The following is a 23,536-nucleotide window of genomic DNA, read 5'->3' on the forward strand; positions in this document are numbered from 1 at the left end:
CCCCTTTGCACCCATATATGGCCTCCTTCCTGCTTGACAGCGATCCAACGCTTGATTGAATGAGCAGAGTGGGCAGGGCTGAGAGTGAGCTGAGCACTCAGTTTCCATTCTCACCCTGCTGAGGAACGCAAAATCCAGCCCTCGGTTTTCTGTGCCAGAGGAAAAATCTACAATGAATAGCTATGAGTCCTTGTGCTGGTCGAGGTTCCATTAGACCCGGTCAGTGATACTGGCATGTGTGTGGAAATGGAATTTTGATTACTGTAGCTCAAACTAATCCTGAATTACACGTGCAACCAGAAAAAAACGAGCTGTCCTCTGAATAGAAATTCTTAATCCTTCAAAATGTAAAAAAAAAAATTGCGTGTACAATGACACAAACAAACACAAGAAGAGAAAGACAAACTTCTGATGCCCTTTATTTAAGTGTGTTGGTAGCTAAGTTATTAACTGATTCTATACAATAAGAATGTAAAAATTTTTTGGCAAAACGTAAAAATTTTGAAACTTAAAAACTAACCACAGATACTATTCCATCAAGTGTACTTACAAATATATTTACAAAAGTAACAATCAGAAGCTGCAGTTTCAGGTTCATTAAATGTTGTCACAATATGTTGCTTATAATTTATGTAACAGAAGAATCTCAGAGAATAATCTCTGAACCTGGAATCTATATAGAAGTGCTGAAGCTATAAAGACGCCTTTCAAACTTTCCTTCATAAATGGCAACTCACACCTTTTTTATTTATTGTGCTTTTCACCCTATTTTGTGCAATTTGAAACTAACACAATATTTAATAATTTTTAGACTTAGAGTCAATTCCAGATGGAAATCACAATGTAGAGAGAGGTATTCTGGATAGGAATACACTAATAAATCCACAAGTCATCATTTATACTATAGCGTTGACTTCTGATGGTACGGAGGCATTCCAGGAAAATTGTACTCAAGTGGTTTGACTTCCTAACCCACAAGCAACAAAGCTGTAAAACAAAACGGGTTTGCATTCTTCACAAACACGCTGTTCTTTCGCCATGACACAAAAGTACAGGCAAACAACAGTAGCTCGGACCATCTTTTAGGAAAGTGTTGATTTATTTTAATTTAGTAATGATTTTATGTGAGACAAACCAACACAAAAAAATTGAGTAATGGAGTCAGACATTCTCTGTTGCTGTGGCTTAGGTCCCACGTAAACCTGGATATCACATTTTATATTTCTCTATGTATCACTAGGTTGCAAGATAGTCAGTTGTATTGTATACATATTAGTTAAAGATTCACAGGATCCTCTTCATGGCACAATGACTGTGGCATAAATATGAAAATTAGCCCAAATATACAGAAGATACACAACTATTAAATGTGGTGCATTTCTTTTTTAATTTGTTCATGGGATATGGAGGTAACTGGTAAGGCATTTATTGCCCATCCCTGCTTACCCTTGAGTCTGTGGTGAGCCAACTGAACCACCTAACTCCATGCGGTGAGGTTACACCCAGTGTTTTTAGGGAGTGAGTTACAGGATTTTGTCCCAATAATTGTGATGGAATGGCAATATATTTCCAAGTCAAAATGTTGAGTGACTTGGAGGGGAATTTCCAGATGTTGTCCCCATGTGTCTGCTGCCTTGTTCTTCTAGGTGGTAGAAGCCATGGGTTTGGAAGGTGCTGTCGAAGCAATCTTGGTGAATTGTTGCAGTGCATCTTGTAGAAGGTTCACACTATTGCCATGGTGCACTGATGGTATGGAATGAATGTTTAAGATGGTGGGTGGGTACCAATCAAGTGGGTTGCTATGTCCTGGACTGTGTTAAGCATCTTGGGTGTTGTTGGATCTGCAGGAAGTATTCCATCACATTCCTGACTTGTGCTTGTAGATGGTGGACAGACTTTGTGGAGTCAGGAACTGAATTACTCACTGTACAATTCATCCAACCTCTGCTTTTAGCCACAATATTTATATGGCTGGTCCAGTTAAGTTTCTTGTCAATTGCAACCCTCAGGATATTGATTCTAATTGAAGGGATTTCAGTGATTGTAATGCTGTTGACTGTCAAAGGGAGATGAAAAGATTCCCTCTTGCTGGAAGTGTTCATTGCCATGCATTTGTGTGGTGCGAATGCTACTCGCAACTTATCAGCCCAATTCTGTATGTTGTCCAATTCTTTCTGCATCTGGACAGGGACTGCTTCTGTATCAGTTGTCAATGAAACTGAGTACTGTGAAAAAAACCAATGAACATCCTCACTCTGACTTTGCAGTAGCTGAAGATGGTTGCACCTAAGACACTAACCTGAGGAATTCCGACAGTGATATCCTGGGGCTAAGGTGATTGGCCTCTCAACAACCACAATCATCTTTATTTTATGCTGTGAGAATATTCACCACATACAAAGCTGGCCACTCCAATGAATAAGCAGAAGGTATTCATTGGTTAAGTGGTCAGATTCCCTGGTGGCATAAACAACAAACTACAGCCAATAATTGTGTATCTTCTATTATAGTGTGGCCAGGGTTAAAGCAGAAAATAAATTATGGTCTGTGATTTACATTCCAGTGGACCATACACAAATCATCCTGCATCTGGCAGAAAATGAATATCACATTACATTAGCTCATTAAAAGGCAGTATTTTAAGCTACGTTTTCAAGGAACACAGGTTTTATAATTTGTTAATAGCTACAACAACAGTCTCCAAACAATCAAGTGCATATTTTTTTCGAATCACATCCCCATAAGTGCATGGCTGTTGTGCTTTTCTATCATTATTTTACCCACTTTTCTTCACTTGCTGTTTTGAAAAGGTTTAACAAGAATTATTGCTTTCTTAACATTATAGTATTGCATACTTTTCTCCTGTCCAAGGATTTTGGCAGAACTAGGCTGTGTAGTCAATTCCCTTCAGATTAAACTTAAAAGCAGTCTCTTGAGGTTAGTTACACAGAAGGGTGGCACAATGTCAATAAAACTTTGAATCATATCATTGAAGAAATTGGAAGCTCACATTCTGAATTCAGGCAGAAAGCAAAGTCATATATACTCGTACACAGGCCAAACCCTCACGTATTACACCCTTCAGTCAGTGCATATCCAAAAGATTAGCAATCGATTTAAGGCACTTCATTCTGAATTCATCATGTTCCGCTGCCATACAGTACGTCGTAAATTTAAACCTGTTTAAAAATTCTTCTCTTCTTCGCACCTTTCACACAGCTAATGGTATGAATGTAACATAATTACCTAGGCACAGTTCAATACAAATACATCTACTGAAATTGCATAGATCTACAACAAAGTAGATGATGTACATCATATTTCTACTCTTACAACACTGTTGTAGTTAAAATAGCATTATTTCAATCATTGTGATGATCAGTTGATTGATTTGCTCTGACGGAATGCAAGTCCTTTCTTGATCATCACTAAATCTGCTGTGGCAGAGGTGAGTTGAGTACATCACAATACACAACTGTAAATAATCATTCTCACCAATATTTTCATATATCATATTATGTGCTACAAATTATACAACTGCAAAATTGTGAATGAGATGTAAAGGAATTTATTGCAGGACTCACAATTTATCTTGCTCAAGACCAAGGCCATCTACATCTACTTTGGTGTATTTTCTTGTGAATTAGAAATTAATTTTCACTCACAGAACAAACTGTGCATCTCATCTTAATTCCATCCTCACCCTCACCTTGCCTCACAACGCAATACACCTCATCTCCTCCGCTTCCCTCACTATGATCAATGCAGTTGATAAATACCCGAACTGGCCATCACCTTGACAGACATCATCAAACAATCTGCAAGATTATCCGAATAACCTCATCAAGAGCATGTACATTATCAAGTAATAATTTCATAAGCAGAAAGCTGTTTCCTTTTTTAGCATGCTGCAGTGCTAAAGGACTCAACATGTAGATCTACTACCGGAAGAGGTATCATTAGATGATAAAAAGATCGAGTTCCAACTACACACGGCACATTTTCTTCTAATAGTTACACTCTTACCGTTTCAAAATAAAATAAATAGCACATCATGTTAGCAACTAAAGCATCACTTTAGATATACTGAACTACAATCATGTCTTTGAACAAGTAATGCTCTTATTTTCAAAGTTAATTTAAAACATGTCTAAATAAGATTGAATTTAGATATACAAAAAATGCTGACATTTCACTAAAAATGTCTTGTCCTGACTTCCTTAAGTATCTGTGGCCAATGCAAACCCTTCACTAAAAACATACTGAGGAAATATTATCCTACTGAATACCGGTACCTTTCAGTATATGCACATTCATACAACTAAATACACAGAAATAAGAAATAAAAATGTAGAGGACTAGCATGAAAACAAATCAATGAGTACAGGTCATGCAAAATCAAATCTGGCTGTAAAAATTAATTAAAATATATGTAAAAGTTAAGAAACAGACAATAGAAAATATTTGCCCAAATTAAAAGGTACAGTGTTTTTTTTTCGTACATTTACTTAAAGGCCTTAAGCGACTTCAGAGAATGAAATCAACCATCTATGCGCCCAAAGGGTTACTTCGTCTTCAAGGTGTCATCATTGTCTGCTCTGTCTATCGGTCAATTTACCAGTTTTCTGTCTTTCTGCAGACAGGTACACTTCTGCCCTTCAATGCTTACATTTATTTCTATTTAGTCTGCCAAATTACCCTTTATTGGATGGATAAATAGGTTTACCATTGCAACACAGGATTTTTAAAGCTAAAAAAAACACAAAGAGAACTTTAAGGAAAAGTGAAGTATCAGATGGAGATTTAAAAAAAAAATTATTCTTGCTAACACCCATTTTCACTATCTTCCATGCTCATACTACTTCGCCGACTGCTTGTCTTTGAAGCACCAGGTGATACAGATGATAGGAGTGGGTCAGTAGCTTCCACAGGGGAGAGAGTATCGTCCATCAGAATATCATCTAGTTTGGAACCCATTTTTGTGGGGGCATTGTAGGTGACAGCATGTCCAAGGTTATCGTTGAAGGTGAGAGTTCCATCAGCAAGATTCAGTGTAGTAGTGCGAGAAAGATCTGAGTGGTGCTGTAAGCTATCATTGTGGCACTCATTACGTACTAGTTCGAGTTTAATGTTCCGTCCAGTAAGATCAGGTGAGCAGAGGCCAGAAGGGTTGACAAGTGGCAATCCATGTGCACGGGCTTGCATTTCAAGTTCCTGAGAATTAAACACAATAATCAAGTTCAAAAATAGGCCGATTATGATGAAGTGTTAGTTGTTTCTTACTCGACTTAAAATTGTGGATGGAAACTCATTTCCCATGATTTTTTTTCTTACTTCACCATACAAGTTTTTTCAGTTATTTGTTATGGCAATAATTAATAGTTCACCTTACAATAGTGTGGTCCTCTATGACTTGAGTCTCTCTTTATAACCTACAGTTTTCTGTCTTTCTGCAGGCAGATACACTTCTGCTCTTCAATGCTTCCATTTATTTCTATTTATTCTGCCAATTTATTCTGCGAGTATGTGGTGTCAGTTCAGATAATGGGCGGGATTATCCGCCAGCGGGTGCTCCATTTTGCCGGCAGCCCGGGAGTTTCCCGACGGCGTGGGGCTGCCCCACAATGGGAAACCCCATTGACCAGACAGCGTAACGGAGAATCCCGCTGGCGGATTGAGGCAGAAATGTGGCGCGGCGGGGTGGAGCATCCCGCCGCATGTGTTCAACTCCCTGGAGTGTGGTTGAACGTTCTGAGTCAAGGAAGAAAATACTAAAATTGAAGGAAGGTTGGCATGCCAAAGATTATGGCACATGGAATTAAGGGCCACATGGATATACAGAATTTGGAGAACAAGAATCCAAGTGAAATGATAAAAGGGAAATCTTCAACTGGAACTACGATGAGGAGTTATACAGGGGCTTTCTTTTGGGGCTGCTCATGATAAAAGCTTGGAGAAGTGGAATCTTGGTACTTAGTGCACATAGCGTTCAAGTGATACAAGTGGATAAGGCCTTAACGAATGACAATCCAAAATTCGGCTCATAGATTACAAACACAAAGAGGAAATGTTGAATGCAAACAAGATCTGAGTTAGGGTACAGTACTACAGGCAGTTTAAAAAATATACATATATTTATTAAAGTTTTTTAACACAATTTTTCTCCCTTACAAACAATAACCCACCCCCGGTAACAAAATAACAAGAAATCGCACTGAGCAAGATATATACATGGCAAAATGGTATATTTACATAGCTTTGTACACTGGCTCTCTCCCACACGTGCTGGTTTCCCCAACCCTTCATGTTATCTCTTGCTCATCCCCCACCCCCCCCCCCAAGCAATCCCCCATTCCCCACCCCCCTTCCCAGCACATTCCCCACCCCCGGTTGCTGCTGCTGCTGACCGACCTTCCTCTAACACTCCGCGAGATAGTCTAGGAACGGTTGCCACCGCCTGTAGAACCCCTGCGCAGACCCTCTCAAGGCAAACTTAATCCTCTCCAGCTTTATGAACCCAGCCATGTCGTTTATCCAGGACTCCACGCTAGGGGGCTTCGCCTCCTTCCACATTAGCAAGATCCTTCGCCGGGCTACCAGGGACGCAAAGGCCAGAATGCCGGCCTCTTTCGCCTCCTGCACTCCTGGCTCATCCACTACACCAAATATTGCTAGCCCCCAGCTTGGCTTGACCCGGACTTTCACCACCTGAGATATTGCTCCCGCCACTCCTCTCCAGAACCCCTCCAGTGCCGGGCATGACCAAAACATATGGACATGGTTCGCCGGGCTCCCTGAGCACCTTCCACATCTGTCCTCTACCCCAAAGAACCTAATCAACCTCGCCCCCGTCAAGTGCGCTCTGTGGACCACCTTAAATTGTATCAGGCTGAGCCTGGCACACGAGGAGGAGGAATTAACCCTACCTAGGGCATCAGCCCACAGACCTTCCTCAATCTCCTCCCCCAGCTCCTCCTCCCATTTACCCTTCAGCTCCTCTACCAGCGCTTCCCCCTCTTCTTTCAACTCCTGGTGTATTTCCGACACCTTGCCCTCCCCGACCCATACACCCGAGATCACCCTATCTTGAATTTCTTGTACCGGGAGCAAAGGGAATTCCCTCACCTGTCGCCTCACAAACGCCCTCACCTGCATATATCTAAAAGCATTTCCCGGCGGTATCTCAAACTTCTCCTCCAGTGCCCCTAGGCTCGTAAACGTCCCGTCAATGAACAGGTCCCCCATTCTTCTAATCCCCGCCCGATGCCAGTCCTGGAACCCCCCGTCCATCCTTCCCGGGACAAAGCGGTGGTTACCCCTGATCGGGGACCACACCGACGCTCCCATTGCACCCCTGTGCCGTCTGCACTGACCCCAGATCCTTAGCGTTGCCGCCACCACCGGACTCGTGATGTACCTTGTCGGCGAGAGCGGCAGCGGTGCCGTTCACCAACGCCCCCAAGCTCGTTCCTTTACAGGACGCCATCTCCATCCTCTTCCATGCCACCCCCTCTCCCTCCATCACCCACTTGCGGATCATCGCCACATTTGCTGCCCAGTAGTAGCTCCCTAGGTTTGGCAGCGCCAGCCCTCCCCGTCCCTACTTCGTTCCAGGAACCCTCTCCTTACCGTCGGGGTCCTATTCACCCACACAAACCCCATTATACTCCTACCTACTCTCTTGAAAAAGGCCTTGGTGATCACGATGGGAAGGCACTGAAACACAAACAGAAACCTCGGGAGGACCACCATTTTGACCGACTGCACTCTACCCGCCAGCAAGAGCGGTAACATGTCCCATCTTTTGAAGTCCTCCTCCATTTGCTCCACCAACCTCGTCAGATTCAGCTTATGTAGGGCCCCCCAACTCCTGGCTATCTGGAACCCCAGATACCGAAAGCTCCCCTCCGCCCTCCTCAGCGGTAGGTCCCCATCCCTCTTTCTTGGTCCCCTGCCTGTAATACAAAGAGCTCACTCTTCCCTACATTGAGCTTATAGCCCGAAAACTCCCCAAACTCCCTTAGAGTCTGCATGACCTCCACCATCCCCTCTATTGGATCCGCCACGTACAACAACAGGTCATCCGCATATAGCGACACCCGATGCTCTTCTCCCCCTTGGACCACCCCCCTCCATTTATTAGACTCCCGCAATGACATGGCCAAGGGTTCGATCGCCAATGCAAACAACAGAGGGGACAGGGGGCATCCCTCCCTCGTTCCTCGGTACAGCCAAATGTACTCCGACCTCCGCCGGTTCGTCACTACACTCGCCACCGGGGCTCTGTAAAGGAGCTTAACCCAACTGATAAATCCTCCCCCGAACCCAAACCTACGCAGCACCTCCCAGAGGTACTCCCACTCTACTCGGTCAAAGGCCTTCTCCGCGTCCATAGCTGCCACTATCTCCGTCTCTCCCTCCTCCGATGGCATCATTATCACGTTTAAGAGCCGCCCACATTAGTGTTTAATTGCCTGCCCTTTACGAATCCCGTCTGGTCCTCGTGGATCACCCCCGGGACACAGTCCTCGATCCTCGTGGCCAGCACTTTTGCCAACAACTTAGCATCCACATTGAGGAGCGAGATCGGCCTGTACGATCCACATTGCAGTGGGTCCTTGTCCCGCTTTAGGATCAAATAAATTGTCGCTTCCGACATTGTCGGGGGCAGGGTCCCCTCCTCTCTTGCCTCATTAAAGGTCCTCACTAGTAGCGGGGCCAACAGGTCTACGTACTTCCTGTAGAACTCCACCGGGAACCCGTCTGGCCCCGGGGCCTTCCCCGCCTGCATACTCCCCAAACCCTTGCTCAGCTCCTCCAACCTAATTGGTGCCCCCAAACCAGCCAACTCTTGCTCCTCCACCCTTGGGAAACTCAGTTGGTCTAGGAATCGTCTCATCCCCTCTTCCACCGCTGGGGGCTGGGATCCGTACAGCTCTTCATAGAAGGCCTTGAATACCTCGTTTATTTTCGTCGCACTCCAAACCGTGGCTCCCCTTCCATCTTTGACTCCCCCTATTTCCCTCGCTGCCGTCCTCTTACTGAGCTGGTGTGCCAGCATCCGACTAGCCTTTTCCCCACACTCGTAGGTCGCCCCCTGCGCCTTCCTCCACTGTGCCTCCGCCTTCCCTGTGGTCAACAGGTCAAACTCCGTCTGGAGCCGTCGTCTTTCCCCAAGTAATCTCTCCTCCGGGGCCTCTGCGTATCTCCTGTCCACTCTCAAAATCTCCCCCACGAACCTCTCCCTTTCCATGCCCTCTGTCTTCTCCCTATGAGCCCTGATGGAGATTAGCTCTCCCCTGATCACCGCCTTCAACGCCTCCCATACCACCCCCACCTCCCCGTTGTCGTTGGCCTCCAAGTACCTTTCGATACACCCCCTCACCTTCCCACACACCACCTCATCTGCCAGCATTCCCACATCTAGCCGCCACAGCGGGCGTTGGTCCCTCTCCTCTCCCAGCCCCAGTTCCACCCAGTGCGGGGCGTGATCCGAAACGGCTGTGGCCGAATACTCCGTCCCCTCCACCCTCGGGATGAGCGCCCTGCCCAGAACAAAAAAAATCTGTCCGGGAGTAGGCTTTGTGCACATGGGAGAAGAAAGAAAATTCCCTGGCCTGCGGCCTGGCAAACCTCCATGGGTCCACTCCCCCCATCTGATCCATAAACCCCCTAAGCACCTTGGCCGCCGCCGGCCTCTTTCCAGTCCTTGATCTGGAGCGGTCCAGTGCTGGGTCCAACAGTCCCCTCCCATTATCAGGCCGCCTACCTCCAGGTCCGGAATGCGCCCCAACATGCGCTTCATGAATCCAGCATCATCCCAGTTCGGGGCGTATACATTTACCAACACCCACCCACGTCCCTTGCAACCTACCACTCACCATCATATATCTCCCTCCATTATCCACTACGATAGTCTTGGCCTCAAATTACACCCGCTTTCCCACCAATATTGCCACCCCTCTATTTTTCGTGTCCAGTCCTGAGTGGAATACCTGTCCTACCCATCCCTTTGTTAACCTGACATGGTCCGCCACCTTCAGGTGTGTCTCTTGGAGCATAACCACGTCTGCCTTCAGTCCCTTTAAGTGCGCGAACACTCGAGCCCTCTTCACCGGCCCATTCAGGCCCCTCACGTTCCACGTTATCAGCCGGATTGGAGGGGCTCTCACCCCACCCCCTCCCCCGCTAGACCCCTGTCTAGCTTTTTTGCTCCCCATATCACTCCCGTAAGGCAGCTGACACCTGCTGACCCCGGCTTTCCCCGCCGGCCCTTTGAACTCCCCGTGTGGGAGTCTCCCAATCAATATGCGTTCCTTCGTTCCCCTTCCCGCCTTTCTTCCCGCGTGCGGGAAAAAACCCCGCGCTTTCCAAAGCCTGCCCGCCCCCTCTGCCGCAGCTCCTGTCGCGGCCTTGTCTCTCTCCCCCAGCCCGTGTAACATTTCCTGTGCGTGATTGACCCCCTATATACAACAACCATCACACATCAAACCTCAAACATCCCCTCCACCCTCACAAACCCTCGTTAGAGTCCAACTTTTCGGTTTGTATGAAGGTCCACGCCTCTTCAGGCGTTTCAAAGTATTAGTGTTGGTCTTTGTATGTGACCCACAGTCGCGCTGGCTGCAGCATTCCGAATTTCACTCCTTTCCGGTGCAACACCGCTTTGGCCCGGTTGAAACCCGCTCTCCGCTTTGCAACCTCTGTGCTCCAGTCCGGGTATATTCGGATCTCTGCATTGTCCCACTTACTGCTCCTCTCCTTCTTGGCCCATTTTAGGACCCTCTCTCTGTCCGTGAACCGGTGAAATCTCACCACCATCGCCCTTGGCGGCTCATTTGACTTGGGCTTCCTCGCCAGCACCCGGTGTGCCCCGTCCAGCTCCAACGATCTCGAAGGGGCCTCCGCGCCCATCATCGCCCCGATCATCGTGCCCGCGTATGCCCCAGCATCAGCCCCCTCCACTCCTTCTGGGAGACCCAGGATCCGCAGGTTCTTTCTCCTCGACCTGTTCTCCAGGTCTTCGAGTCTTCTCGCCCGCCTCTTGTGTAGCGCCTCGTTCTGCTCCACTCTCACCGCCAGGCCCAAGAGCTCGTCCTCATTCTCACTGACTCTTTTCTGTACCCCCTGGATCTTCACCTCATGGGCCTTCTGGGTTATCCCTAGTCCTTCAATCACCGCCAGCATAGGCGCCAGCATCTCCTTGCGCAGCTCCTCGAAGCAGCGCTTGATGAACTCCTGCAGCTCCGGCCCGCACTCCGCGTTGTCCCCGGCCGCCGCCATTTTGATTTTTTTCCCTCGCTTCACCCGCTGCTCCAATGCCGCTTTTTTGGCCGTTGCACTTCTGGTCCGGTCCATAAAGGTTGGAGGGGGACCTCTCTCTTCCCTTCCCCATGGGTTGTCTTCGAAAAAATTCCGTTGGGGCTCCTCCAATGAGCCCGAAAGTCCGTAATAGCGGGAGCTGCCGAATCGTGCGGCTTAGCTCCGCATAGCCGCAACCGGAAACTACAGGCAGTTTTAAGCATCTTTTATACAAAGGCAATAGAATGGTTGCAGCACGCTATCATTAGGATATTATAAGTTATGGTTATGAAGAGAGACTCAAGTCATAGAGGTCTACAGCACAGAAAAGGACCTTCAGCCCATCACATCTGTGCCGGTCAAAAATAGCCACCAAAGTATTCTAATCCCATTTTGCAGCACTTGACGCATCGCCCTTTTTGCTTTGACATCGCCTGTGCGCATCTAAATACTTCTTACATGTTATCAGGGTCGCAGGGAGGGGTGGGGGGGGGGGGGGGGAAGGAGAAGACGCAAGGAAGGTGGGAAAGCCACAAAAAAGAAGAGGGGGGTAACGTTACCCCCCCCTCCCTGAACACAAAAGAAAAGTACAGCCTAAGCCGGGTGGGGGGGGGAAGAGTACGCAAAGGAGGGTGGAAAGACTAAAGGGACAATAGACCGAACCAGAGGAAGGCAAAATGTATATAGGGTCAATTAAAGAAAGGGCAGGATAAACCTTTCTGTACAATAAAGTAAATTAACGCAGTTGAGAAAAATGTGATGTATATGCATACAATTGTTTATAAATATGAGAAAAGCCAATAAAATGATTTTTTTAAAAAAAATGTTATGAGGGTCCAACACCTTTCAAGCAGTGAGTTCCAGACTCCCACCTGGGGAAATAAGCTTTTCCTCACACTCCCTCTAAACCTCCTGCCCTTTACCTTCAATCTATGCCCCCTTGTCATTGATCCCTCCACTAAAGGGAAACATTTCTTCCCGTCTACTCTATCTGTGCCCCTCATAATTTTATACATCAAAATCATTTATATAAACCACAAACAACAAGGGCAACACAGATCACTACGGGACCCCACTGGACTTAGGCTTCCAGTCAGAAAAACACTCCTCGACCATCACCCTCTGCTTCCTGCCACTCAGTCAATTTTGGATCCAATTTGCCCTCATCTATGCACCTGGTCACCTCTTCAAAAAATTCAATCAAGTTGGTCAGACATGACCTCCCCTTAACAAAACCATGCTGACTGTTCTTGATTAATCCCCGTCTCTCCAAATGCAGATTAATTCTGTCTCTCAGAATTGATTCCAATAGATTTCCCACCACTGAGGTTAGACTGACTGGCCCGTAGTTTCCTGGTTTATCCCTTCTTGAATAATGGTACCACATTGGCTATCCTCCAACCCTCCGGCACCTCTCCTGTGGCCAGAGAGGAATTGAAAATTATTGTCAGTGCCCTGCTATTTCCTTCCTTGCCTCACTCAATAGCCTGGGATACATTTCATTTGGCTCTGGATGTTTGTCTACTTTTAAGCCTGCCAGATCACTCAGAAACTCCTTTATATTTATGTTAATTTCTTTAATTTGATCACAGTCCTTCTCCTTGATTTCTATACCCACATCGTCCCTCACACTAGGGAACACCAACACAAAGTATTAATTTAGAACCCTACCTACATCCTCCGGGTCCACACACAAATTACCACTGTGGTCCTTAATGGGTCCTACTCTTTCCCTAGTTATCCTTTTATCCTTAATAAACTTGTAAAAAACTTGAGGATTTCCCTTTCTTTTAACATACTAGTATTCTTTCATGTCCCCTTTTTGCTCTCCTAATTTATTTTTTAAGTTCCGTCTTGCACATTCTATATGCCTCTAAGGCTTCTGCTGATTTGAGTACTTGATATCTGCCATTAGCCTTCCTTTCTCTCCATATTCAATGCTGTATATCGCTTGATATCCAAGGTTCATTGGATTTGATGGTCCCACCTTTTTTTTTTAATCGGAACATGCTAGCCCTGTACGCTCCCTATTTCCTTCTTGAATGCGTCCCAATGTTCTGTCACAGATTTACCTAAAGGTGCCAGTCCACTCTGGTCAAATCATATCTGATCTTATTAAAATCGGTCTTGGAAGCTGGGACATTTATCATGGATGCTAAGACAATTAAGGGTAACCTCATACAGCTCCTTATGATAATGAAAAAATACAATAAAGAAAATAGTGATAGATTATTTCCACTGTTTAGTGAGATGTTAATGAGAGAGCAAAATTAGAAAACAATTATTTACACAAATGTTGCTCTGAATGTCCAATTATCCGGCACAAACAATTATTTAAGCAAAGTCCATAATTATTTTTTTCAAAAAGGAATTAGAAAATGGCTTGGGAAGGAGGGACCCAAGGGAATGGAGAGAGAAACCTGTTGGACTGAATGGTCAGTTTCTGTGCTGTAATATTCTATGATCAAAACAGACTTCAACATACAAGTATAAATGTGCAGGTTACAGAAAAATTGGAAGCAGGAAAGGTATAGAGGGTTTCAATGTTCTTGATTGGGGGGGGGGGGGGGGGGTGACTAGCATAGGCCGTGAGAAATAAATGGTGCAAGGAAGAAATATTTTAAAAGTTATCTTAATGAACCTGTATCCTCAGCAATAAATGTCTGTTAGCATGCTCTAGTTTCTTCTGTCGAGACTCAAAGTCTTTTGCTCTGTGCTGCTCTTTTTGAAGCCTTCGGATATAATCCACAGATGCCTTCAGAATAGTGCCTTTGTTCCAGCGCATATCCCTGTTAAAACAATCAAAAGAATTTAGACAAAGATGCTCAAGGCAAATTTAGAGTACAACAAACTTTGGCATCAGTAAATCGTGCTAGATTTTACTAAATGTAAACATCGGCTGCTGTCAAAAAGGGAAAAAAAGAAGCATATACATGCTAATTTCAATTTAACTATGATATGCCAAAAATACATTTTAATTTTTGACTTTAAATCAGAGTACCAAAGTGGCATAATTACCTACAAACTACAAATGAAAAGTTACTGTGGGGGGGGACTTAAAATATATAGGCCGGGATTCTCCCGCAATTCGCGGGACGGCCCAACGCCGGCACCAAGAGCGGCGTGAACCACTCCGGCGTCGGGCCATCTGGAAGTTGCGGAATCCTCCGCACTTCCGGAGGCTAGGCTGGTGCCGGTGGGGTTGGCGCCACGCCAACCGGCGCCCAAGGTCCGGCGCGCGTTGGCGCATGCGCAGGGGGTTTCTTCTCCGCTCCGGCCATGGCGGACAGGCGCGGAGTGAAAGAGTGCCCCCACGGCACAGGCCCGCCCACAGATCGGTGGGCCCCAATCGCGGGCCAGGCCATCGTAGGGCCCCTTCCAAACCATGTCCCGCTGGGATGGACCATGTCTATTTCACGCCGGCGGGACTGGCCGAAAACGGGTGGCCGCTCGGCCCATCGGGGCCCGAAGAATTGTCGGGGCGCTGCCAACGGACCCCGACTGGCACGGCATGATCCCCGCCCCCGCCCAAAAACCGGCGCCGGAGAATTGGGCAGCCGGCGTCGGAGCGGTGGGGCGGGATTCACACTGCCCCCCCCCGGCGATTCCCCGACTATCATACAAATTGTTCTGGTGTGACACATTTATTTCCTATTTGTTTTTCATAAAATACTGACAAAAGTCCAATATTTCACTGATGTTCATCAAAATTCCCAAATTGTTGAACAATCCCAGTGGATTGAAAATCAGCAAGTGTAATACCTAATTTCAATAAAGGAGAAAAACCAAGGAACTGAAGGCGAGTTAGCCTGATTTAATTGTCAGGAACTCACTGGAATCTGTTTCTCAGGAAGATTTTTGAGAATGTAACTGGACGAGTGGAAAAGGGTGCATTGGTGCAGATGGATTTCCAAATGGTGTTCAGTAAGGTGCCAAACAAAAATACACTAAGGGCTTAAGGAGTTGGGAGTAATGTATTAGCATGGATGGAGGATTGACTAATAGACAGGAAGCAGAGAAACAAATGGGCATTTTCAAGTTTGTGGACTGAACTCATGCAGTGCCTTAAGGCACAATATATTTAAATGATTTAGGCAAAGACATCAAAATGTGTCCAAATTTGCTCATGATACAAAACTGGGTGAGAATGTTAGGTGTGAGGAAGATACAAGTAGACTGCAAAGAGATACAGGCAGGTTCAATGAGTGGCAACAAGGTAGCAGGTGGAACATAATGTGGAGACGTGTGAGGTAGTAAAAATAGAAAAAGAAAGAAGAGACCTGAAACATCTGTTTAGAGAGAATGAGTGTATTCATACAAGTAACACAGGTAGTTAACACGCTGGTAAAGCAGCCAATTAGGAAGGCAAAGAACATGTTGGCCTTTATTGCAAGGGGATTGGAGTGTAAACATATGCTACATTTTTATAGGATTTTAGTGAGACTGCACCTGGAATACTGTGTGTAATTTTGGTTCCCATATTTAAGGAAGGATATTGGAGGCGGTACAAGGGCATTGGAGACTGTACAGTGAATGTTCACCAGATTGGTTCCTAGGATGAAGGGGCTGTCCTATCATGAAAGGTTGAGTAAATTGGACATACACTCTTTGGAGTTTAGAAGAGCAAGAGGTGATGGAATACACAATTTTTAAGGGGCTTGATAAGGTAGATGCTGAGAGGTTGGTTCCCCTGGCTGCGGAATCTAGAACAAGGGGAAGAGTCTCAGGATATGTAGGTTGATCATTTAGGGTAGAAATTTCTTCACTTAAAGGATTGTGAATCTTTGGAGTTGTCCACTCCAGAGGATTGTGGGTACCCCTTTGTTAAACATATTTAAGGCTGAGATAGGCAGATCTTTGGAGCTCAAGATCAGTCTTGATCATATTGAATGGTGAAGCAGGCTCGAGAGTCCATTATGGTCTACACCCTCTTCCATTTCTTATGTTCTTAATATTTGTTTCCAAATTGCTAATTGCACAATAAATGAACGAATAGACTTAATAATGCAGTAAATGACAGGCTCGCTGAGTTGGCCATTTTACTCGTTTTTTATTTCTATTGGGCCAACTGCTTAAGTGAAGGGATCATACCCTCAGTATCTGTAGCAATTAAATGTATTTCTTATCCTACCAAACATGGATCATCCACCATTAATCCAACAAAATAGGCCAGAATTTGTTTTGGCAGGAATGCAATGTGAAACGACCCGAATTCTGTCCAGCAGAGATGGCTTACAAACATTACAAATACAGATGTTCCGGGTAAAGAAATACATCCAACAACAGGTTGATTCAATGTTATATCATGCTTATGTCAGGCATAAAATAAAATTTCTTTTCATGAAGAATTTGAACATTTTATAATTCAATTTGTAAAATACTGGATTGAAAGCTGGGGTTCTTGAGTTCAGATGCTCGCAAGTTCATTACATTTTCAGCCATTCCCAGATGGATAAAATAAGCACAATTCCTTAAGAAAATGAAAGGTTGATATGTGGCATGAGGCCTGTACACAATGGCCACCATACTGTTACCAGTACAGTACCCAATTTACAGTGGGGGTGTTGGCTAGTGTTGTTTGCCCACTACACGCGATGGATGGTTTACCATCAAAGAAATACATTTAGTGCTAAGATATCGATGGCTAATCGGGATTCAGCTATTTCTTTTAGAAACAATTATATTTTAGAATAATCCTTATCAATGTGTAATCAGAAAACTGAAAAGTGAATTCTGAAGAGCAGCTGTAAGCATATGCAGTGATTAATGTGACACAGCCATGATGAAAGGTATCAGTTGGATACTTTCACTATCCTTAACGGTGTAATTTACATTGTTATTGCAATCAACATTGCAATGTCTAAAGTGCAACTTGACACCAGTTAGAACTGAAGTGTTTCAGATAACTGCACCTTCTTGAGGGACAATTGAGTCAGTGAAGGCCCATTTTTGCCTAAAATACAGCGTGCTTAACACATTAAGCACAATGTTGTAATTCATGATAATCGAAGGGAAATGCTCAATGCTTCTTCACTGATTTTAAATGCGGACAGCAGAAATGATGGGGTCTGTGTTGTTATTAGCTGTTGGTAATAGGAATAGGCATCAACATTTGATGGTTACTGTGGCATGTGTACTCATGTATATATTGCCATGACCTGCACTGAAGAAGTGATGTGTCAGTAAAATAGGAGTTCTCACCAGGCATGGCATATGAGAGCTGTTGACGATTTTTATAATAAACTGTTGAAGTTGTAGTCCTCACCATCATTCCTACACAACCCCACAATATTACATGGTGTCAAGAACTGGCTGAGATGGCACAAGGTCTTTGATGCATCGACACGCTCATTTTTGATGAGATCATCGCTGACAATTGGAAAACGTTTGAGAAAGAATAGCGCCTATATTGCTATGCCGGTCTTCCGACAAGTTGGAGAAAGTCCAAGCCTACACATTTCTGAACCTAGTGGGCCGAGATGCTGTGGAGAAATTGGAATCCTTTATATTCCAGGAGGGGGAAGACCAAGAGGATTAGAACAAATATGCACGCCTGTAAAAACTGTCATCATGGATAGGCACGTTTTCATCACTGCTAATCAGAAAGTGAATGAATCGATACAATTGTATGCCTCAATAATGGAAAATTATTGGCAAAAAAGTGTGCATTCGGTACTCTCACTGATGAACTCGTAAGAGACGGTTTGGTGCGTGGAGTACACGGTGGTATTGTTGAGCTTGGGTCAAGCAGTTGCTTTTTCCGCCAAAAAAAACTAACGTTGGAATTAATATTTGTATGTTGAATCAACAGTCTGAGGGGAGCTCTAAAGAATTAAGAGGAGAAACTGATGTCTTCTCAGTACAGAACATACCCTGCCCGAACTGCGATGGCCAACACCCACAAAAAAGCACTTGTTTTACATTCAACAAGCATTGCAATGTCTGTGGCAAATGCAATGACTTTGCCAAATGTTGCAGATCGAAACCAGATCAACTGGTCATTACCACAAAACACGTTGCAACCAGCTACCCTTCCAAGGCTCAGCATATAAAGAAAGTGAATGAGCTGGAGGTAAATCATTACAATCAAATGCCCTAGAGATGCTGGAATACAAAGATCTGTTTGACTGTGATATCATTGGGAAGCTGCCTGTTATATTTCACATGAAACTGGATGACTCAATACCACCTGCTGTCTGTGCTCCAAGATGAGTATCCTTGACCATGAAAGAGAAGGTAATAAACAAACTAGACAGAATGACAAGACTGGCTGTCACAGCCCTCATAGATGAGGCAATGGAATGGGTCTCCGCTATGGTAGCTGCAGTGAAGAAAGACGGCAGAGTCAGAGAATCTGTATCGACCCAGTTCACATGAACAGAACATTTCTGAGACCTCATCACCCGATGGAGACAGTTGAACAGATCATAGCCGACATGCCCAATGCCAAGGTCTTGAGCATCTTGGTTGCAAAATGCTGTTTTTGGCAAATCCCACTTGATGAAGAATCTTCAAAGCTCACTACGTTCGTGTTTCCAGTGGGCAGAGAAATAGGTTCCTCCGCATGCCCTATGCTGTCTCTACTGATGGTGAGAACTTTCAAAGATCCATGGAACAGCTCTTTGCAGGGAAACCATGTGAAATTATCGTTGATGACATCCTAATTTGGAGTTGCACAATGAACATCTGCACCTGGTTCTCGACAGAATCAGAACCATACAGTTCAAGCTCAACAATGCCAAATGCAGATTCACAATCAGAAAGGTCTCCTACATGGGCCACCTGCTGACTGTTGATGGTGTGAAGCCAGGTCAAGACAATACAAAGACGATATGGCAGATGTCTACTCTTGACGACAAACACGCCCTGCAGTCTTTCCTCAGCATTACTAATTTATCTATCAAAGTTCATTCCTTGCAACAGTGAGGTGACTGGACCCGCCCCATCAACTTCTCCATCAGGATGTGGAATGGTGTTGGCAGGAGCACCATAATGCTGTATTCAACAGACTCAAGGATCTGCTGTCAGCTCCTCCAGTCTGAGCACCTGTAATCTTAGCAGATGATGCGTCATAGCATGGGTTTGGGGTAGCGTGCATCCAGAATGGCAGACCAGTAGCTTTTGCATCAAGGGCTCTTTCTGAGATATAAAAGTCGGTGAACACGCACTAACAGGTTCAAAAACAGCTTTTCACCCCACTGTTACCAGACTCCTGAATGACTCTTCTATGGACTGCACTGATCTCTCCACAAATCTTCTCTACTGAGTAGTACCACACTCTGTATGCTTCACCCAATGTCTGTGTCTATGTATTTACATTGTGTATTTATCGGATGTCCTATGCTTTTTCATGTATGGAACAATCCGGACTGTACGCAGAACAATATTTTTCACTGTCCCTTGGTACACGTGACAATAAATCAAATCCGAATCCGAACTCGCTATGCCTAGATCGAGAAGGAACTCCCTGCCCTTATCTTCACCTATCAAAAATTCCATGATTTCATACGGCAGCACTGTCAACGTCGAAACTGATCATCAGCTGCTCATCACCACCCTTAAAAAGCACCTCCACACTGCATCACCACACATACAGCGGATGATCTGGAACCTCATGGAGATGCAGTGGTTCTGTGGTTTGGCGAGGCCCGAGCCAGTTGCATGGTGCACAACTGGACATTTCCCTCTCTATGTCACCGTACATTAAGGGCCAGTATGTGGTTTCTGGTGACACAACCATAGTGTGATCTACAAGTGTGGTAAGGAGCAATTCCTAGCAGGTTGTGAGGAGGGCCTCGATATTATGGCAATGCAAGTGCTGTCATCACGCAGAACTGATAAACTCAAAGCTGTCAGACAAACGGATCACATATGCAGGCAGCTTCATGATGCTATCATGAAGGGAAGGCCTGCAACATTAAAAGAGTTCCCCTGAGCTCCGCACATTTTTCACCATGAGAGAGGAGTTAACAGGCAAGATGGATCAATACGACGTGGCCAGAGGTTTCCCCTTTTATATCTCCTGATTTATTCTCTGTCCTACAGTATAGCTACTGTTTGGGGTCCTGTTGACTACTTCCACCATTTTCTTCTACCCCCTTGTTGGGCGGGATTCTCCCCGACCCGGCGGGGCGGGGGGGCCCCGGCGGGATGGAGTGGCGTGAACCACTCCGGCGTCGAGCCGCCCCAAAGGTGCGATTTTCTCCGCACCTTTAGAGGCCAAGCCCTCACCTTGAGAGGCTAGCCTCGCGCCGGAATGGTTGGCGCCATGCCATCCGGGGCCGAAAGGACTTCGCAGGCAGTGGGCCCCGATCGCGAGCCAGGCCACCGTGGGGGCACCCCCCGAGGCCAGGTCGCCCCGCGCCCGCCCCCCCAGGATCCCGGAGCCCGCCCGCGCCGCCTAGTCCCGCTGGGAAGAGAGGTGGTTTGATCCTCGCCGGCGGGCCAGGCATTTCAGCAGCAGGAGTTTGCCCATCGCGGGTAGAATCGCCGGGAGACTCGCCGACCGGCACGGCGCGATTCCTGCCCCCGCCGAATATCCGGTGCCGGAGAATTTGGCAACCGGCGGGGGCGGGATTCACGCCAGCCCCTGGCGATTCTCCGATCCCGTGGGGGGTCGGAGAATCCCGCCCGTTATTTCTTTCTTTCCTCCACCCATACGGATTCTGGGGGCGGGAGTATTCCATCTCGTACTAACAAAGCTACCTCAGTAGGGGGCACGGTAGCACAGTGATGGGCGGCACGGTAGCATAGTAGTTAGCACTGTTGCTTCACAGCGCCAGGGACCTGGGTCTGATTCCCGTGTCTGTGAGGGTTTACTCCAGGTGCTCCGGTTTCCTCCCACAAGTCCTGAAAGACATGCTTGTTAGGTGAATTGGACATTCTGAATTCTCCCTGTGTGTACCTGAACAGGCGCCACAGTGTGGTGACTCGGGAATTTTCACAGTGACTCCATTGAGGCAGCACGGTAGCATTGCGGATAGCACAATTGCTTCACAGCTCCAGGGTCCCAGGTTCGATTCCGGCTTGGGTCACTGTCTGTGCGGAGTCTGCACGTCCTCCCCGTGTGTGCGTGGGTTTCCTCCGGGTGTTCCGGTTTCCTCCCACAGTCCAAAGATGTGCAGGTCAGGTGGAGTGGCCATGATAAATTGCCCTTAGTGTCCAAAATTGCCCTTAGTGTTGGGTGGGGTTACTGGGTTATGGAGATAGGGTGGAGGTGTTGACCTTGGGTAGGGTGCTCTTCCCAAGAGCCGGTGCAGACTCGATGGGCCGAATGGCCTCCTTCTGCACTGTAAATTCTATGATGATTGCAGTGTTAATGTAAGCCTACTTCTGACACTAATAAAGGTAATTATTATTATTCCCCTTTCCTTCCTGCCTGTCCTTACAAAGAGTCACATACTCCTGAAAAGTTAGTTCCCAGTTTTTTTCCTCCTTGTAATCATGCCTTTGTAATGGCTATAGGATCATACCCATTAACCTCAATTTGTGCCACTAATTCATTTCCTTTGTGCTGAATGCTATGTGCATATAAGTAAACAGCTACTAATTTTGCCTTGTTGCCATTTTTTCCCTTTTTGACCCTATGTTTTGCTGCTTTTTTATGTTTGTACACTCTTTCTCTTCCTATCGCACTATGGGTATCATCACCTAAATAGCTGCCTTGTTAAACTGTCATATCCTTTTGTGTTGCAAGCTCTACAGAACACCCTCCCTCTATTTAGTTCAAAGCCCTCACTAGTTCCCTAGTTGTGCGATTTGCAAGAACACTGGCCACAGCACAGTTCAGATGTAGGCTGTCCCAATGGTACAACCCCCAACTTCACCTTGATGCTAGTGTCCCAGTCTTTGAGCCACATATTCATCTGCATAATTTTATGTACCTTATGCCAATTTGCACATGACCCATGTGCAAATCTGGCTCTCTTTTCTCCCCCAACTTGAATAGCTCCCTGTAGCATGGTGCTATGGTCAGTTTGCACATTCTTCCTACAGTCCCTGCTCTCGTCCATATGGGAGCAAGAATCTCGATCCTGTTGGAGAACCACAGGGGCTGAGGCACCTGCAGTGCTTTTTTCTACTTGCACTCAACTCAACACACCTGCTACTGCCCACACAATGACTTACCACTCTTGCCCATTTTTGCTGCCTTTTTCCCTCACCACACATGCTCAATTAAGCTGCCTCACACGTCTTCACAAACCTTCAACAGGGCAAACACCTACTCCGACTCTTGCAGACAAATAAGCATACAATAAGAGGAAAACCTCAAGAACAGGATGTCTCCTGCCGCTTTGTAAACTTTCACTCCACTGACATCATTGGTAACAATAGGAGAAGCAGCATTGGAGACGCAAAGGTTGGAAACAATGCACAGCACGGTATCTGCAGCTTAACAAGGAGATGATGAAATTACAGTTTTCACCTGCTTAATGCATGCATTAATTACAGTAAGGAGTCAGAGACAAAGAAATTATGGATTGTAGAGATTTTGGTTGAAACATGCTAGTAAGTATATTAATTAGGCCCACGTCTGTTTCCGACGGGAGTGCTGGCTGACTAAATAGACAAATTGGGACAGGTGGTTACCTCACTTTCACCCTGTGGTGCCAACGTAAATGTTGCAATGAGATTATAAAGTCCCGCTGAACCTGCTTTCACACACAAATGATTGGGTTACAATAATCTTGGGTCTTCTAAGTTTCTCCCTGTATTTTTGCACTTTGTCATAGATTTACTTTGAGTTTCAACTTCGATTTGTTCCAAAAAGGGATTACACAGTTAAAAGGAAAACCCAATATTTAGTGGCAAAGTTGTATTGTTCCAAAAAATGAATTCCTCTATTTGAATAGCAAATGTACCTGTGAGATTCAAGACTGACATCAGCTTATAAGATAACTATCCAAGGATGTCAATAAATAACGAAAAACAAAATTCGAAAAATGTAACTGAAGCTGTACTTACGGGTCATTGGACTTTGGAATTAATGTACCCAGTTCCTTTATACGATCGTTAATGTTGAACCTCCTCCTTCTTTCAACTTGGAGAATAAAAAGTAAAGAAGCTTAATCCAAGAGAAAAAATGAGTTGTTCAGAAATAATAAAAATGGCTGCCTTGCTGCATAACATTTGAGTATCAGTCCCTCAGGGGAGGAGGTGGCACAGTGGTATTGTCACTAGACTCAGTAATCCAGAGATCTGGGTTCAAATTCCACCACAGCAGATGATGAAATTG

General features: G+C 45.6%; 1 protein-coding gene across 5 annotated transcripts in view; it reads right to left on the reverse strand.

The window, feature by feature from the left end:
• Nucleotides 1-403: 403 nt before the first annotated feature.
• mitfa (melanocyte inducing transcription factor a) overlaps nucleotides 404-23,536 on the reverse strand; it is a 458,194-nt gene continuing 435,061 nt past the window's right edge. For all 5 annotated transcript variants that reach the window (XM_072472269.1, XM_072472272.1, XM_072472270.1 and 2 more), the window contains 3 exons: nucleotides 23,266-23,341; nucleotides 13,943-14,090; nucleotides 404-5,214 (listed from right to left, as the gene is read on the reverse strand). In XM_072472269.1, coding sequence (XP_072328370.1) covers nucleotides 4,825-5,214; nucleotides 13,943-14,090; nucleotides 23,266-23,341 — 614 coding nt within the window. In that variant the 3' untranslated portion in view covers nucleotides 404-4,824. The remainder of the gene's footprint in view (nucleotides 5,215-13,942; nucleotides 14,091-23,265; nucleotides 23,342-23,536) is intronic.

This window comes from Scyliorhinus torazame, chromosome 13 (assembly GCF_047496885.1).
Source record: "Scyliorhinus torazame isolate Kashiwa2021f chromosome 13, sScyTor2.1, whole genome shotgun sequence".
Taxonomy (NCBI): Eukaryota; Metazoa; Chordata; class Chondrichthyes; order Carcharhiniformes; family Scyliorhinidae; genus Scyliorhinus; species Scyliorhinus torazame.